Source organism: Mercenaria mercenaria, chromosome 18 (assembly GCF_021730395.1).
Source record: "Mercenaria mercenaria strain notata chromosome 18, MADL_Memer_1, whole genome shotgun sequence".
In the NCBI taxonomy this organism is placed as follows: domain Eukaryota; kingdom Metazoa; phylum Mollusca; class Bivalvia; order Venerida; family Veneridae; genus Mercenaria; species Mercenaria mercenaria.
In genome coordinates this window covers 61,823,585-61,843,732 of record NC_069378.1, presented here as the reverse complement: position 1 = coordinate 61,843,732, position 20,148 = coordinate 61,823,585, and the positions used below count along the sequence as shown (strand labels likewise).

Genomic DNA, 20,148 nt, shown 5'->3' with positions numbered 1-20,148 from the left:
ACACTCTGTATTAAATGCAATAATGCATTATAACTGATATATATATAACATACAAATACTTAATAGCAATCCTAAATCCTAAAAATAATCATATTCATGAAGTGCGCCGGCTCTCAAATGGGCACAGTTGCCTAAGTAAATATATTAAACCGTATTCCTAAAAACCAAGATAAAATCCTAAGTTTAGGATTTTATTTCCAAAAGTTCGTACTTAAAACTATTTCGTATACAAGTATACCTATACTTGAATTTATATAATACTAATTCAATGAACCTAAGATTGGATAATCGATATTTAGGAAAGATTCCTAAATACTTACTAAAATTTGGATTAAGGAATTGTACGTTAGTTGTTTTGACCAATAATGATTTGAATAATGGCGCCTTCGCAACTGTTCTTCCAAAGTGAGGCAGATCGCTCTATTTATAAGCTTTGACCCGTTTAGGAATTTAGGAGAGATGTCTCATCCAATCAGATTGCACATAGGAATTTTCTAAGCCAATCAGAGTTGGGTAGGAAATCTCATCCTAAAATACGCTAAGCGGAATCTCCAAGTAAAATTACGAATAATACGACATACAATAAAATGTGAGCAATAATACACAAAGACAATATATCTTTTATGGTATTAAATCAAATGATGAGTAACATTTGGGTAGATAAAATGTAATTGATGCAATAAAATGGACAGTTCCGGTGACTGAAAGTTCCAAATTTACACCGCGACTGACCTAACAAATAGTGCGCACTTCTTTCACAAAAATGAACAATAATGTTTCAGTGACAGTTAATAATTAAAATATGTTTCAAACATCCTATCAATGAACATTACACAAAATGATACAAATATGCTGCATTAGAATATGAAAATGGATGTATTTCTACACACTGCAGTAAACAACATGGCAGCCTCCATAAATTTCAGGAAAAGTTTTAGGAAGTTAATATTCACACAAAATACAGATAAATGGATGGCGTAAAGTTAATAAATGGTGACAATTTACTTAAAGTGCAATGTACTCCTTAAAAATATGAAATAACAAAAAGATACATGCATAAACATTGGAGAAAACGTGCAAGATAATAACTGACATTGCAGGATAAAAAAGGGTAACTGTCATTCTTAAGAAATACAAACATCATTATGATTTAACTTTAAATGAAATAAATCATAGCTTTTAGCATTGATATAGAATACATAAAACATGTGGTACATAAATCCTACAGTAATATAAATCATTGATTACACATTGTGATTGGTATCTTGATTTTCAGATGGTTTTGTATTTATGAAGGGTAAAGCGTTACATGTATCGTTTCTTGTTTTGCTGTTTTAACGGATTATAAAAGTAATTAGAACACAGTACCTTGAAATATCTACCAGACTTTAAAATTAGGCTGACTGTTATCTATGTGATTTAAGTAAGTTTTTAAGTAAGTTTTATTGCAAACATTTTTTGTCAGGCTGGATACCAACTAACTGAAATTGGTAAACTCCGCCTTAATTGACTGAGCAGATAAAGCCCGCAATTTCATAACAGCCGGATAGTGTCGAAATCGTGTTAGGAGAATATGTTATAAAATTGAAAATACCGATTGCGTGTCCACTATCTTAAGTCAGAATACCAATTGTTCTTCTTTTCACGGTCAATGACAAGTAGCTATATATAAAACACAACATTTGATAGCAATGATGATGACATAAACACGCTACAAAGCTAACTGGTTTTCTTGCATTTTCTAAATTATTGACAATCATGCGAGAATACCATTTATTCGGAATCTCACTTTATCTCTTTGTAATGAATTCTAAATCAGTTAAATGACCTTATATCTTATTCAGGTTCTTCTCAGTTTCTATAAATCTGCCAATGTCAGTTTGATGTAGTTGCACCATAACTCTTATTTATTATGTTTCATGTTAGATAAAAAAAAATAATCTGCATTTCGCTTGCATATGTCTAATATTGTATTTGTAGTAACGAAAATTAATTGTTTCTTACAGTAATATTGACAGACATTGATGATAGTTGTGCTTGGGGCATTTTCAAAGTAATTGAAAACGACCGTTATAACTGATATATTTTATTTGTAGGATTCTATTCGAAGTTACTTGTAGTAAACAAAATCTCACTATGAAACAGTTAAACATTTTTTATTTCTTGTTGAGATGTTCAGCTACCATGTGGCAACAAAGTGTACACCATCTAATGGCAAGGAATACGTTAAATTTAGCTAATTTTACTGTTATGCATTTCAGATTGAAAAGCACGCAAGGATATCACCTAATTGTTCACAATCAGACTTGTTATTATTGTCATGGTGTTGCACATCTACCATTTCGTGATTTTATCTTCTTTTAGTTGGTTTGTTAATCGATTTTCTAAATACACTGTCACTATCAATTGGACGCGATTGTAACATGTTTTTTTCTTTCCTTCTTTTGTGACAAATTAGTAAAGTCAATTAGATCTATTTAAGATTATATGCAAAGTGTGCGTAAATTATCTTTCATCTTATTTATTTATTGATTGTTTCTTATGTATTTCTACTGCTTGTATTACGTTTTCGTTGTCTTAGAATATGTCGCGTTATTAATAATTATTAAATTTATCAAAAATTTATGATACGATTGCTAAAGGGTCTGAAGATCTTATCTACAGTTTATTTATGTATGCCTCTTTAAATGATTTTAGATATGCTTTACATAAATGATTTTAGATATGCTTTACATGTTTACACACATGATTTTAGATATGCTTTACATTTTTACATAAATGATTTAAGGTGTGCTTTACAACTGGCGTTTTCAATATAACTTCTTCTCGGCGATATATGACATTTTGTGTCGATTCGCCGTAAAACCCAACTCATTCACTCACTCACTCACTCACTTACTCACCTTATGTTAGAACAGATCTAGTGGCAGCAGATGCCCAGAAGACACATCATAATTTGCGTCCATATGACTGTGTAAATTGGATACAAATACAAATATATGTTAAAGCAAAAAAAACGTCGATGTATATAATTGGACACAAAGTGTCACTTACAGGATCCTTTCATGCCACCATTCCCATATCTTATATGTTAAACTTTACTTGATGTTGACATCATTACCTTTATTAGATAAAAATAATAATAAAAAGAAAAATAAATACAGTGCAAGTTATTCTTTGTTTTTCATCCGTAATGGAAGTCTACATAGTCTCGAAATTACATGTATATAAACCAATACGACAAAGTATGGTGGCTGATTTCTGCCATCTCGTTCTGGCGTGTTGGCGCGTTTGCAGAGCGCCAAGACGCCAACACGCCAGGACGACAATTATACGCGCCAAGACGACAAAATCCATATTTGTCGTTTTGGCGCGTTTATTTGTCGTCTTGGCGTGTTGGCGCGTTGGTGTTTGCAGGGCGCCAAGACGCCAGCACGCCAGGACGACAATTATACGCGCCAAGACGACAAAATCCATATTTGTCGTTTTGGCGCGTTCATTTGTCGTCTTGGCGTGTTGGCGTCTTGGCGCCCCCGCCCCCGCCAACGCGCCAACACGCCAAGACGACAAATGAACGCGCCAAAACGACAAATATGGATTTTGTCGTCTTGGCGCGTTCATTTGTCGTCTTGGCGTGTTGGCGTCTTGGCGCCCCCGCCAACGCGCCAACACGTCAAGACGACAAATGAACGCGCCAAAATGACAAATATGGATTTTGTCGTCTTGGCGCATATTATTGTCGTCCTGGCGTGTTGGAGTCTTGGCGACCTGCAAACGCGCCAACACGCCAGAACGCCAGGACGACAACTTCCCAATTTAGCGTGTTGGCTCCCCCGCCAAAACGACAAAGGCCTTGTTTGTCGTCTTGGCGCGTATAATTGTCGTCCTGGCGTCCTGGCGCCCTGCAAACGCGCCAACACGCCAGAACGAGATGGCAGAAATCAACCACCATAATAAAGCGTGTCACACATCAAATCTAATTTAAATTAGTAGTCAAAATTGGTTAATTCATCTTACATTAGTAACGTTTCGTGTGCTAATCGAGATTGGTTATCTAAAATAATCATTGGAACCGACGTCTACAAAAATAGCTTGCAAAGTTGAATGATTGACATACACGCAAGAATAACATTTGTTTAGATCATTTCACAGTCCGACTCGATATATTTTCCATGATAACTATCACTATCTCCTCGTTGCCTGATGTAAAGAAATTTTGTCTTCACAAGTGAAAATGTTTTGCTATCAACCCTGAATGATATTTATAGCTTACATGTATTTACTGATCTTAAATATAAAACCGATATTCAAGAAAAACCTGGATTCCGATTTGGTGGATTTAACAGTTGCTACAGCTGTACAAATTGTCGATAATTGCTCTACATGAAATACTTGTAAGAGATCAGTGACCAATTTCACGAAAAAACTTAAGTAATTGCTTAGCTAAGTCTGTTATTTCAAATGCTTGTTTTTGTCTTTTATGCATCATCAGTGCTGACTTTTTCATCCATAACAGAACCGTATATGTCTATTTCATTGATCAAAACGCAATAATTCTGAATTTTACAGAAAATGAAGTATAGAAATAAGAAATATACTTAAGCAAATACTTAAGTTCGTTATATCATGCTTAAAGAGAAATATCATATTTGCGTGGCAAAAATAAGTACTGCAGACAAATACTACTAACCATAGTGTATTTTAGCTATAAATACATTGTTATAGAAAAAAATCAACTTTAAATAACAATTACTTATTAATAAGTAATAACACGATTTTAAAATAACAGACTTAGCTAAGTAATTACTTAAGTTTTTTCGTGAAATTGGGGCCAGGATCAAGATATAAATGTAAAAAAATTCGTAAATTCAAAAATGAAAAGTATGTACTATGTAAGTACTATGCACCAGGTCCTGCTATGTATGTATAACAATGTCATCGCTTTATACATTAAAAAAGTGATACAGTGGAATACTATCTACTAAAAAAAAACCGATTTACAAAAATTTCTTGTCTATCAAGAATGCCCTTCTACACACTGAGTATGATTGCAAGATATTAATCATCGAAATCACAAAGATGTAATATCAACCCTTTTTCTTATTTATCTCTGCGTTTGTGTTTTTCGAAGTATAATTGTCTCTTGTTTGTCACACATTGTTAAATGTCACTGAGTTTTAAATGTATGCAATGTTTCACATAAAAATGATAAAAATAAGGTTATGATTTTCTGATTGTTTTCTGCAGACATAATGAAACTTACTACCCCTTCCTTTTTCTATATTTTGCATAAAATTACAATGTACACAAATGTACTTGTTGGATTTTTGTGTCAATCCGTCTATAATATTTTGAGGAGTATATTTCAACAACAATTATGTTGCTATCATGAGAAAGCACCGCTAAATGACATCAACATTATATCAATCGAAATTATTCAGTTGAAGAGATAATGAGTTTGATGTCTGCAAACAAAACTGGTTTTATTTAATTGTTTATGGCTGACAGACACGCAAGAATACCGGTCGTTTCATGCTCAGACGCTGCTGAATTTCTATAACATCAAAATGATGGTATCTCACATTCTGTTTGTAGACTGATAGTCCGCATCTCCGTTAGTCTGAGTTTCACATGCATCTTTCCTGTCATGTTTAATAGCAAATCACTAAAGGTCAATTAGTTATTTCAAACGCCATTGAGATACTTATATTTGTAATTTTTGGAAGTAAAATGATTCTTTTTCCATTTCTCTGGTGAAATGTTATTGACATAGGGTAATAGGCAGGCACTTATTTATAGATGAAGACATTTTTCTTGACATTTGTTTTGTTTGCTTGTTTGAGTTTAACGCAATTTTTCAACAGCTATTTAGTTATGTTACGGCGGGCAGTTAACCTAACCAGTGTTCCTGGATTCTGTACCAGTACCAACCTGTTCTCTGCAAGTAACTGCTATCTTCTCCACATGAATCAGAAGTGGAGGACGAATGATTTCAGACTCAGTGTCTTTTATCAAATCGTCAGCGAAGCGGGCGGTTTTTGAGCGAAGCGGGCGGTTTTTTCTTTACATTTGTTTGTTTTGGTTGCAATTGGGGAAATTATCACGACGACACAATTATAGGTTAAAGTCTAGGTTTAGATTGTTGTGGAAGTGCCTTTTCGGGAAATATTTTCGCACAAGCGGACACCTGATTAGAACAGTCAACCTTCTGAAAGCAAGCTGGATGGTTTCCTTACATGGCTGAATTCCACAAACTACACTGATGTTGGCAAATGATTAAAACATTGACCTTAACCACTCGGCCATGGAGGCGACTTTACAGTCGTATATGGTATCTTTTACCAGTATATATCACAATATTCTGATACGGACATATTTTTTTTCTTTTCTGACAAATTATTTTTTCTTTTCCTTATTGTTCGGATATTTGCAAAATGTTCGAGGGCAGCAATTTGAATCCATGTAAAACGTGATACATGTATACAAAAAAAATCACATCACGACAACGGTATGTAATAGATACAAATAAGTCAGTGTACAGGAATTGGATTACAGTATGGAATTTGTTATAATAATCTTGTTATCAAAAGTCATGTAATGAATCATATGCCTTTTTAATTATATCTTTTGTTGGATGTATCGCCACACCAACCCAGTTATAGGTCATAATGCGACTTTCCAGCTTTTCATGGTGAGTATTATCATATAAAATATATCTTCCGTCATGGGAGGCTACCAGTATAGAACCATCGGCCTTCTGAAAGTCAAATGAATATGTCCTTACATGAAAAAATTGTATTCCACAAGCAAGGTTTTCAACCTTCAACGTTGAAGGGCAATATTTTCGCAATCAATGACCTTAACCACTCGGAGACCCCTAAATGTCGTTTTAAGAAAGATGAAATATTGTTCAGTATTTGCAACTTGTTTTAATAAAATTTTTAAGCGGATTTTCTGGAAGCAAAAAAAATGCAACTTGATAAAACACATTTATCTATATATTCAACTATAATTCACACTGACCAATGATCAATCAAGAGTGTTGCTACAACTCCCACATGATATTTTGCTATTGGCCGGCGTCAAACTGTCTTCCTTTCTTCGTTCGTTTCGTCTTCACTATGTAAGTTGATCATGTAATGCTATGTGAGGTTACGGTTTATGAAATGTGTTTTATTTCATTTTGGTGTAAATCATCTACAGTTTCACCAGACACTTTCATATTAATTTCCTTGTTGGCTCCGGTAATGGTAAGTATATATGAGATTACGACACTTAAAACGTTCCTATTAATAAAAGATACACAATCATTGTGCGTGAGTTTTCATTAGAGAAACATCGCAGTGTTCAACATCAGTACTATCCGCTTTATCTACATTGCTATTATTTTTTTAACATCTTCTTCTCAACAGCACAAATACTACAGGTTTCTACTGAGCGGAGATTTTGAAGGGCATACAATATATACTCTGAATATATTTATTCAGTCACTCATTTTATCTTTTAAAATCAAAGTAAATCTCGGAATACGGAGAATGCACCACCATTTTAGAAACATTGTTTTTATGATGCGGCTAGCGGATCTGTTTAACTTTATTAATACATTACTACATAAATTCTTCTACTATTGCATCTTCCATGCTTACAATTCTATCCTACAATAAAAGCCTTACCGTCACTGTCAGGTTCGTCACTGCTGGTTTTTTCACCTTCAGTGTCCTCTCCTTTCTCAGTCTTATCACCAACATCTTTATGCGAGACTAGTATGAGGACTACCTGTGATTTTTCGTTCTTGATTGGTACAATATCCAGCAAACATTTGAACCTGTCTCCTAAAAATATAAGTAAAACACGTTAGAAGAGACGAACACGTTGATTTTGTATTGTTTTTTTTTTTTTTAGTTTTTTTTTTATTGACTGCTATATATCTTGCAAACACTTTGTTTTATATCATGAACATCATTATAAGCAGAGACAATCTTGATTTCTAGTTTCTGGTGTGTTCTCTAGTTTTAATTCTCATATTCCCCTATAATGTAAAGCAATTTAACCGTAATCATCGTTTTTGCAGTTGATTTCATAATAATATACCAAAGTCTTAATTTTAATCATAATGAATTAGAACTGCAGAAAACTACTGAGTTGAACCTAGTTATTTCCATAGTTGATGAATATTGTTTTAGAAAACGAAGTTTCATTTGCGTACTAACGCACATACCCCGAACAGCCATTTGACGACTATGTCGTCGCTTCCGCAGGCGAACTCGGCAAAAACGCTTCAAGAGAAATATTCAAATTAACCCAAGATTACAGCTAAGACGAAATTAGCGTCAGTAATATGTAGACTAAATTGCACCGTTTCTTGGATCATCTCATTAATAAAGTAGGAGATCATGTTCTCAGCTTAAACGTTTTCATTTTCTGTTCCCATTTTCACGCTAAATTGCTTTCGTTACTCGGTTGAGGGTTTTAATGAATACCTGATTTGCATACAGACTTGTCAGTTTGTGAAACAAATTACCACGTGTCTAATAAGATTTGCTATATGATAAACAAGTATTCAAATAAGCGAAATTGGTCTTTTGCCACATACATAGGCAGATAATGTTCCAAGAATGATATATGTTACTGTAGTCCAGAAGACAATTTTATGGTTTTCTTGCGATGAAAACCGCGTTCTGCAAGCACAGAACTATAACAACTAAGCGAAAAGGGTATTTGTCAATGCTGAAAGTAAACATTATATGAAAAATGTTTTGGTGAAAGAAATTTGTTGTTGGTATACATTGACCTTAATGTATAACCGCAGTCATTACTTCCGCGAAGCAACGTGCATTTTTTATTCGCATTTATCATGAAACATAAATTTTCCAATGAAAACACTAAGAAAGAAAGATTTATAATTTGTAACTTCGAAAGCAGGATTAGGTTAACTTTGTTGGCATTAACTACACAGCATATCAGTCCTAAAACAGAAACTATGCACACACTCGTACAAATTTAGAGTATATATATTATTTACATTTGTATTTCAAACAGTCATAAGTCACTGTTTAGTAATATTAATCGCTGATATCAATATTATAAAGAGTGTTTAGGAAAACTAGTGTTGTCGAATGATATATTATAGCATAAATCTTAAAAAGTCGATTGTAAGAGGCTTTATGTTTTGTTACATATAATCACTATTTTGATAGATTTTCTTATATTTTCAAAATCAAACTGGTGACTTTATATTAGAGTTTTGCCGTTGTTAAGATAGGAAAATAATCCTCTTTTCACTTTGCAATTAGGCTACCATAATTAAACCGGGATTATAATTAATACCGTGATAATGACACAGACGTCGCAGACGTGCTATCCATAATAAATACGTCCTTTCGTAATTTTACTTAATTAATACAAGAAACGGCGTTCATTTCATTTTCGTTTTCGATTCCACATTTAATTGCTTCCGCTAATCGATTGAAGTTTTTAATGAATTCCTGATTTTCATATTATCCTTATAGTGGAAGAAAATAGAAATTACCAAGGATCTATCAGGCTTTCGATTGCTATCTGTAGACAATTGAATGTACATCGTGCCACAACACTTTTTATTATTCTTAAGTAATTCTTATCGGATCTGGAATAATGATTGTTGGAACTGATATTCCCAACAATAATATTTCAATATTGTTTTGTTTTAAAGTGTCTGCAAAGTTAAAATCATAAAGTGTGTTTAATATAAAAATTAGAGTTAAAAACTTAACGCGATCACTTTACCACATTTCTTTACAATAATTTGCTGTGGCATCAATAATGGCTGCCGGCATGTCAATTCTCATGTGTCTGAAGAAGTTGGTGTTGGGTCCGGCTGAGTATTTTGAGGCAGGGAAATTGCCATGTTGGCTGCCGTATGGCAAACAGCGTCAGACTATATCAATAATGTCACACGGTGTAATTTGTCAAATAGACATTTGGGTTGCTAGTAGTCGCGATACCCGTTCCTAGCAACCATACTCAAATATGTACTTCTTTATATGTGTAAAGTGACAGTCAGGGTCAAGCCATCTAGCCACGCTAAATAATGGAGCCGTGTCAGTTTGAAAATCCAAACCTTAAACTAAATGATCGAATATAATTAATAAGAAAGAGTTGAAGACAGAGGTGCTGGGCCATTGGCACTCTCTTAACGAACCACATCACCATGCAATATCGCTATGTCTACACAGCCATACGGTATTCAACAACATGGTGCTAAATCTCTGTGGTCCCTCCAGGGGGATGCAGTGCCGGGCTCTTATCCTCGACAGAGTCCACCCACAGCTACTGGGGGTCCCTCCTTCAATCCACAACATGCAAAGAGAAGAAGGAGGAACATACCAAGGAGAAGAACCAATCCGCATCAACCTTTCAGGCTGATGCATCGGAATGCGGAGGGTGTCTTCAACAAGAAAGCTGAACTTGAGCATATCCTCCATGAGAAAGACATCAATGTCTGTTGCATTCAGGAAATTCACCTACAGCCAGAGAAACCCTTCAAAGTCAGAGGATACCAGTGTTTCCGCTGTGAAAGAATTGGCAGACGAAAAGGAGGCATCATGACATTGGTCAGGAACAACATCAGCGCTGTCCAGACCAACACGCATATGGATGACTCCGAGTTCCAAGTCCTGAGCCTCAGAAAGAACGATTTCAGTTTGAAACTTGTGAACATATACTCTCCAAGTGAAACCAGGTTCATCATTGTAGGAGACTTTAACAGTCACTCACAAAGCTGGGGATATGACCACCTGGATAAACGTGCACAGGAAGTGGAGACCTGGCAAGATGATAACAAGCGAAACCTCATCAATAAGCCAGATGATCCCCCAACTTTTTACTCCATAAGCTGGTGAACAACATCAACCCCTGATCTTGCTTTATGTACTGATGACATACATGGACATGTCAAGCGGGAAGTCAATGAACAACTAGGAGGTAGCGACCATCGCCCAGTCCAACTTGCTGTGGACCGTATAGCCTCTACTTCACCTAACATCCCCAGATGGAACTACAAGAAGGCCAGTTGGACCTTTTACCAAAGTCTGAATGATGAGCTCTGTAAAGACATCAGAGTGGAAGGTAGAGACATCAACCGAGTTGTCAAAGACTTCAACGCCAGTATACTTAAGGCTGCTTACAGCGCCATTCCGAGGGGAGCAAGAAAGGACTATAAGCCATACTGGAGTGATGAGTTGGAGAATCTACAGGCAAAGTTATCAGAAGCCAGGGAAGAAGCAGAAAACAATCCCTCACAAGAAAATAACCTCTCTCTACAGCAAGCCAAGGCCAAATTCCTCAGGCACAAACGGGAAGCACAGAGGAAGAGCTGGAGAAACAAAACAGCCTCGCTCAACCTAGAGCGAGATGCCAAAAGCTGTGGAGATTGACGAGACAGCTGAACGACGAAGAAACAGGAGAGGCTCAGTAACTTTGGAAGAGAATGGTGAACTGTTGACGGGTAAACAAGCGGCAAACACTTTTGCCTCTAACTACAAAGATGTTTCCAACATCCCCATCAACAGGGAACGGCAAAGGGAAGCCGAAGAGAAAAAAGGGAAAGGCAGACAAGCCAAGTGACACCAGAATGCATGAAGCAGGGTCTAAAACTGCATGAGCTACAGACAGCTCTTAGGCAGTTGAAGACAAAGAAGTCTCCTGGACCAGATGGAGTCACAAATGAAATGCTGACCCATCTAGCACTGAAGCAATTTGCAAACTCCTGGAAATTTACAACTACAGCTGGACACAAGGACTGCTTCCACAGATATGGAAAGAGGCAGTCATGATCCCCATCCACAAGAAAGGGAAGGATCCAAAGAAGGCTGCAAGCTACCGCCCAATCAGCCTATACAGCTATGTTGGAAAGACCATGGAGAGGATTGTGAATGCACGCCTGAAGTGGTACATGGAGACTAACAACCTATTTGCAAACGCACAAGCTGGCTTCAGACATTCCGCTCCACTGAGGACCAGACCACTTATCTATCGCAAGAGATAGAGGACGCCTTCAAGAGCAGAAAGTCGTGCTTACAGCATGGATTGATCTGCAGAGGGCGTTTGACAAAGTCTGGACTGATGGACTCTTCGTCAAGCTGATGAGGACTAGAGTAGGAGGTCACATGCTGAGGTGGATTAAATCATACCTCCACAACAGGAGAGAAAGAGTCAGTTTAGAACATGCCAGCAGTAGGAAGTTCCTGTTGCGTCATGGTCTCCCACAAGGCGGAGTCTTATCCCCTACACTCTTTTTGCTTTTCATCTATGATCTGGTGTCTGAACTACCGAAAGGAGTTAAGGCTGCTCTCTACGTTGACGATCTGGTGTTATGGTGTAAGGAAGAACATGCCACTACAGCCACATACAGGATGCAAGAAGCCATCATCAAGCTTTCAGCTTGGGCTGAAGATTGGTGCGTATCGATCAATACAGAGAAATCGTCCACCACACTATTCTCCCTGTCGTCAAAGCAGAGGGCGGGTAAAATCAAGATGGGAAATACTTCACTGATTGAAGCAGACAAGGCAAAATACCTTGGAGTGACCTTTGACAAACGGCTAACCTGGAAGCCCCACATTAGTAAAGCAGAAAGGAAGGCCCGTAGAAAGCTTGCCATGATGCGCAAACTTGCTGGAACAACGTGGGGAGCAAATGAGCAAATACTCAAGACAGTTGATCAGGGAACAGTGAGACCCCATTTAGAGTATAGCTCAAATGCCTGGTCCACTACTGCCAAAACTAACCAACAGGCTTTAGACAAGGTTCAGAACCAAGCATTGCGGATTATGACAGGTGCTACAAAGTCTACACCAATCTCCTTCATGGAGAAGCTAACAGGCACACAGCCATTACAAGACAGAAGACATGCAAAGGTTCTGCTTCAAGAAGAGAAGTTCAGGTCTTTTCAAGACCATCCCATGAAAGCCAAGCTAGATGGCTACACAAAGAATCGGCTCAAACGTAGCAGCTTCGTACATGAGGCAAAGAAACTCAACCGAGAGTTCAAAACTGAGCTGAGCATACCAACAACCCCCCTAGGTAGTGAAGACATCATAAACCCACTAGCGAATGATCTGTCTTCAGTGGCTGTGAGACTTGCTGTTCCTCGTCTTGACCGCGGGAAGCAAGAGGATGAAGCCATTCGGAAGAGCCTCACACTTGCTATGATCAATGAAGACTATCCTGTGGAATTATGGACTCATGTCTATACAGACGGATCAGCCACATGCGCCGTCAAAGACGGAGGAGCAGGAGTTTTCATTCAATACCCAACTGGCAAGAGAGAAACACTACATGCAGCCACAGGAAAACACTGCAGCAACTACAAGGCAGAGACTGAAGCACTCATGAAGGCCGTCTCAATGGTTGAAGACTCGGCAGAAGAAAGCTTCTCAGTCGTCTTTTTCACAGATGCACTGTCTGTCATGGAAGCTCTGATCAACAATAAAGCTCCTCAGCTAGCCAGGAGAATGCAGAGCCTGAGTATAACCTGCAAAGTAGCACTTCAGTGGATTCCATCCCATTGTGGACTTGCAGGCAATGAAGAGGCAGACAAACTGGCTAAGCTAGGAGCTCAGTCAGAACAACCAACAGAACCTGTGAGTTACAAGGAGAAAGTCACCATCATCAAGGCACTAACGAGACCAAGGGTGGAGGAAGATGCTTTTCATCTCCTTGATCGGTCTGAACAAGTGATGATGGTCAGGCTCCGCCCAGGGCACAACAAGCTCAATGCTCACATGTACAAGAAATACAGACTGACATCATCGCCAACTTGTCCATGTGGTGAAGAAGATCAGACTGCGGAGCATATACTTCAGAGATGTAAAAGGCACGACCAGGAGCAAGCTGCGACTTGGCCGATAGATACCTCAATCCACCAGAAACTGTATGGAGGCATTGAGGATTTTCGGCAAACCACAAGTTTTATCGAGGCTACTGGTCTGACAGTGTAGATGCGAACGACAAGAAGAAGAAGAATTAATAAGAAGGATGATAAATGTTCTGTAACCACGAATATTTGTTGGGTTATTGATTTGAAAAATACAAGTACGTGTGTACTTATGTCGTCATGGTTAATGGGTCAAGGTCACTGTCCGTAAGTTTGCATATCGTGTGTAAATTTAGCAACACTTCCCGGTTGGTCGTACTGTGTCTGGTTCCCTTTCTGTCTGACTCTCCAATAACTGCATAAAGCGTGAATAGTTCAAATATGTTCTGATGCTTCAAATGAGAACTATTTAGATTAAACTGCATAGAGTATATAATAAGGAGTGGCTATGTAGACATGGTCCTTGTTAGTGTAAACAACCTGATGAACGGACTGTTAACATTAATGTTAAAAGTACCATAGCTCATCAGCAAACTTAACAATGTTTACTAGTATTACAATGGTATTGGTATAAGTTGTGTTCTATGCGTCCATTGCAGTCTGATCAAGATCTACACTGTTCGCAGTTCAGTCAGTATCTTTTTGGTATGCACCCCTTTTGACAGAAAATGCTACTGTCCAAACTGAAAGGTGGACCAGTTCATTATAGAAATTCAACAGGATAGGGGTTAATTTTGATCATCAGTATAGCTGCTTACTAAAGCTCATTTCAGAAACGCACTGGTATTTGCCTTTTCCGAGAGAAGTCTTTAATTAAACCATTAATGCGGGACGATAGGAGCATTTCCGTTATTTATATGACATCAATGTCTATGAAATTGCAAGCAGTGTGGATCTGTGTCATTGATCATACGGAGATAAATTGATTAACGTAAAAAGTATGACACAATCTATTTAGGCAAGAGGAAAATTGTGAGAAATCGGACATAAATCACTGACATCTTCTTTCATGCGGCGGATATTGCTCTGGTGGTAATCTACACAACAAAAAAGTTCTGATTACTGAGAAATATATCCGTATCCGAAGGTTAGTTAGGTCACCTCTCCAATGCAGTCGAAATATCTAAGCATACGTATTGAATATTCAATTTGATAAAATTGGGATATTCAAAGAAACTACCTTTAAACTTGTATGAAAGCGAATTAACTATTACTGAGAAGAATTCATCAGATAAAAAGCAGACAGATATGATTAATTACTGTTTTAAATAAAAGAAACAATTAATGTATGTTTGGCGATAAATTGGCCGTCATATTCAATGTTTTTGTAACTTTTGGGTAAATAGGTCTTTTAAATGTGAAAAATATCTGAGTATTACTAACACGACATTTACGTCTTTTTTACACGCTAATTAGTTCTGGTTTACAGATAAATACCTTAACGTATATATTTTAGATCCACTGTCTACGTAGTAATGTATGTAATTATATGTATTCAGAATCTAAGTGAAAACTAAGAGTGCAGCAAAGGGTAGAATCTGTCTTTCAGTTAACTTATAATACTCATTTTTTTACAATTCCAAGTTTTCTTACATGTTTCATTATGATAATTTCTGCGTTAATTGCAAATAGTATATTTCTACAGTTCAACATTGTCTGTACATATATCTAAAATAGGTAGTATCTACTTGAAGGTTATATTTTTAGATCCGCTGCCTACACAATAGCACGTAATTGCATATAGGCGGAATCAAAGTGAAAACTAAGAGTGCTGCAAAGGGTAGAATCTGTCTTTCGGTCTAACATTTTGGCCCGACCCTAAATATTTTTATTACATTGGAATTTTTTTTAACAAAAAGTTGTAAAACTACACTTTTCCTGCAAAAAACATGGTCAGTGATGTTAGAAATCAATATACTGGTGCTCTAAAGGCATTCTCCCCTTATTTGTATTCATTTTGACATAAAAATCATTTCCGAAAAGTCCCACTTAATAAAAAAAATCAAAAAAAAAAAAAAAAAAAAAAAATTAACCGACCTACCAACCCTAATTTTTTAGCATGTTACCGGAAACAGCAATCTTTTTTTAGGCCTAACTTGTAATACTACTATTTCTACAGTTCAGCGTTTATCGCAACTTTTTTTCATTATAATAATTTTGTGCTAATGAATATTGAGAGTATGTAACGCCCGATATAGATCAACAACACGTTTATCAATACCAAGATAAACTTAAAATGGAAGCAAAATATAACTGAAAGGAAATGCACTCAGTGTTATCGACAAAATCTCCAATTACAATAATTGAGTAGTCTTGCATCTATTGAAGGGTAAATTACTTGTACAGATATCACATTGTCCGTTCTAGATAAAGTGTTCAGGTATTTCATGAAACTATCCCTTTTTATGTTGAATGTACCAGTAATGACGCTCGGTTTGGCCGGTTCCATGAAAGGTGAAGCAGCCACACAGATTAAGCGGAACTATACAGAAAGAGCGAATAGACTCCTTGGTTTCAATAGACCAGAAAATATGACAAAACTGTGTCCAAGCAGATTAAGACATTCTACGACAACTATACGGCACTTTACGTTTAAAAATATAATCTAAAACAGATAAACTTGGAGTACAGAATGTAACCTAGCAGGATCGTAGCAGACTCGGTTTAGTTCTGCCCACTGTTTTCTCGTTTGGGGCAAACCCATTACTTTATCTGGGGACCAAACGCCGCTTTTCATGGAATTACATGCCACAACACGTGTATCATTAAAGGTTCCATGTGCACCGCCGTTTGAAAACATCTGCGGATGTCTCTAAATTGCTTTTTGTACTTTTAGCATGTGTAAATGTTGAGTTCTGCTCAACCCGGAGCTAGAGGGCGTGGACGATAGCATGCATTTCCACTACCGTCCAATAGGCTCAATCAAACCGAGCCTGCAACATTTTTTTTTTGTTGTGTTGAGCGACTTGTGAAGTTTCCACTTTTTCTATTTAATCAGTCAGTTAATGAGAAGTAATGACGTGTACAGTTCTCCTCATGCCTCCTAGCATCGGCTTAAGCAGAACTCTGTTATGCATAAAGATTGGAAGGGTCTTCATAATCAAAAATGCAACAGAGAATATAGTTGTGTTCGTTTTACATCGTCTGACTAATGTTTTTGACAATATGTTGGCTAAAAAGATTCGAGTAAAAATATGGTAGTTTCACTTTACAAATGTTTTTAATTCACACGTGACAAGTTTTATGTGATAATAAAGATATATGTGCAATCATCATGAAAGTCATGCATGTCTAAGTATTCCAATTTGGAAACATGTGCTGTAAGTCAAGGCGAAGCGTTCTGAAAGGTATGTAAGTCTTTCACGTGATAATATTCTAGAAACAGAATCGTAATTTACGTGTCTATAATTTATAAGTTATTTCAAATTGAGATTCATAGGGCTGCTAGACAAATTTGATTTAAATTGTAAACCACTTTCTGTAAAGGATTGTTTCACTTACATAATGCCTTAACAACAAAATCATTTATCTGTCTAGACTATCCTTTAGTTTTTTTAAATTGCTCTATAGAAATATTGATGGGCTTGTACATATTTTGTGTCTATCTCTTTATTTAGCTATATATAACTGTTCTGCAAAACAGGGGCTCAATTTCAAACAGCGCATGCACTTTGTTACTGAAGTAAACCAAGAACTTGATTATACGTTTTAAATAAAATATTGTGAGTATGAAGTTGTTAACAAGCGGTCATTAAGCAAAAATATAATATATAATATAATTCTGTTTTCGGCTATGTAAGATTTTGCCAGGTCTGGCTCCCATTATGGGTTTGCGCCGAGTGTGATCTGCTCTGTCAAAATCCATTCGAGCCGAATGCATCTTCGTTTATCAATGTACTGCTTTAATGACCGTTATACTACATTTTCTAGTTTTACATTCTGCCAATATTGATTATAAGTTTATGCGAAAGACTGAAATGTGTTCTCTAACGAATGACAAGACGACATCATAAAGCCGTTTCTTACGTCATATTTGATCTTACTTTCGTAACTTGGGCAAGTAGTCAAATCATTTAATATTTTTCCTTACAGTAGTGAAATACAGGCTGTAATTCCAGCAGAATGTTCGTAGGTATATTATAAAATAATCTGTTTTAGTTTATACTAATTTGTTTTAGCTCGATTGTGATGAAAGCTTCAAGCTTATTGGAACCACTCTCGAGTCCGCTTCCTGGAAAAACCAGTACTGGTGTCATATGAGAAGTCATGGTCGTGACCCCAGTGGGGCTCGAACCCACGACCCCTGGATTGAGCGGCCGACACCTTATCCACTAGACCACCGCTCCCCTCAAATAATCTGTTTTATGCCTGTATGAGTAACATTCTGCCTCTAACATAAAGACACCTAAGAAATAATGTCACTGTATAGATAATTGGAAGAAAATGTTCAGTAGCTGTTTCAACTTATCAAAACTTGTATATAAAACATGTTTAACAATAAAGCTCAATTGCTGCATCCGCGCAGTCTGGTCAGGATCCATGCTGTTCGCTTTCAATTTCAAAGCCTATTGGACTTAAAGAAACTGATAGCGAACAGCATGGATCCTGACCAGACTGCGCGGATGCGCAGGCTGGTCTGGATCCATGCTGGTCGCAAAGCCACTATGTTGGTTTTCTCATGGCGCGGCTCATATGACTCCTGTTTCTAAATGTCAGGCGTTTACTGCTGTCTACGAAGCTGTACTGTGTTGTATAGAATTTGGGGTAAACACATATCTTTATATCAAAATGACTACTTTTGCCTGGCGAAATCGGTCCAAATTTCTAAAATGGATCCAGGAAAATATAAAGTACTTCGAGTTCTTTTTTACCAGTAGTAATGTAGACTTACTCCTTAAAGATTGCACAATGTTTTCCGAAAAGTTTGCTTATTTAAATGAATGCGTCAGTCATCAAAATACTAGCTCTTACGAAATCAGTTACATTAAAAATATAAATATATGAGCCGCACCATGAGAAAACCAACATAGTGGCTTTGCGACCAGCATGGATCCAGACCAGCCTGCGCATCCACGCAGTCTGGTCAGGCTCCATGCTGTTCGCTAACAGTTTCTCCAATTCCAATAGGCTTTAAAAGCGAACAGCATGGAGCCTGACCAGACTGCGCGGATGCGCAGGCTGGTCTGGATCCATGCTGGTCGCACACCCACTATGTTGGTTTTCTCATGGCACGGCTCATATGTCGGAGAGTTTGTCTGAGAGCCTTGGCATAATTTCCGTCGGTATCCACACCACTGAATCATGCAAGATATTGGAATAATATTTGGTTACAACTGTTTTTACAGACCGATTGTGAATATTTTTTCAGCTCATGGCCGACAACGACGTCCATAGTTACATTCTTGGTGTCTTATTTCTGTCTGGATCCATGCTGGTCGCACACCCACTATGTTGGTTTTCCCATGGCACGGCTCATATAATTATGTATAACTACAAACAAAATAGAAGCAGACACACGTTTCTGGCCGTTTTTGTTTTCCGTTTGGACACCCGGATATCTAAGATTGTATAATATACTCAAAATGCTATTAATCTCAGATTGTAAAAGTGCAAAAAAATGTTGTTTTTTTGTGTAGATTCGTAAACTGTTGACATAATTACTGTAGTGACATGTTCAAACTTTCGCAATAAATTCGTATCATACTCGAAAAGATAAAACGACTCTGAAATATATGAAAAAAAAATCGTTTTCATAACAGGGCCAAACTATACAAAAAGAAGGAAATATAGTGTGGGTGATCAAAAAGAACTCAAAATACATTTAATAATTTGTGGTTGCTTATGTATGATGGTGTATCAAAGCCGAAAAGATAACAACAAAAAATAAGTAGTTTAATGTACAAAAAACATTTTGTATGCTCAGTTTTGCAATGCCTTATAAATTGCATTTTCAATACATTTACACATTTAAAAGTACTTTGTCACAGGAATAGGTCGTGGTTTTATTTCCTTAGTGTGAATTCATATTCGCTAATGAACGTTGCACACTGGCGCTTAATGCTTTTAAGACACTGATGAATTGCATTCAACACCAGTATCAGTCATTATAATGCTCAGTAATGCTCAAACTACTTCCGATAAAATCGTTTAAATGAAGCGATGCACTCAGGGAAAGAAGGACAATCTAAATAATGCAGTGGATTATTTTTTATAAAATTTCTCTATCAATCTGTATAGTAAATCTGCATTCAAGCGCCTGTTAATATGTTTAATGTTTCAGATGACATGAAAAT

The 20,148-nt window shown here is 36.9% G+C and overlaps 1 protein-coding gene across 2 annotated transcripts in view; it reads right to left on the bottom strand.

The window, feature by feature from the left end:
• LOC123538368 (potassium voltage-gated channel subfamily H member 8-like) overlaps nt 1-20,148 on the bottom strand; it is a 168,557-nt gene that overhangs the window by 22,801 nt on the left and 125,608 nt on the right. For both annotated transcript variants that reach the window (XM_045322413.2, XM_053530375.1), the window contains exon 4: nt 7,674-7,832. In XM_045322413.2, coding sequence (XP_045178348.2) covers nt 7,674-7,832 — 159 coding nt within the window. The remainder of the gene's footprint in view (nt 1-7,673; nt 7,833-20,148) is intronic.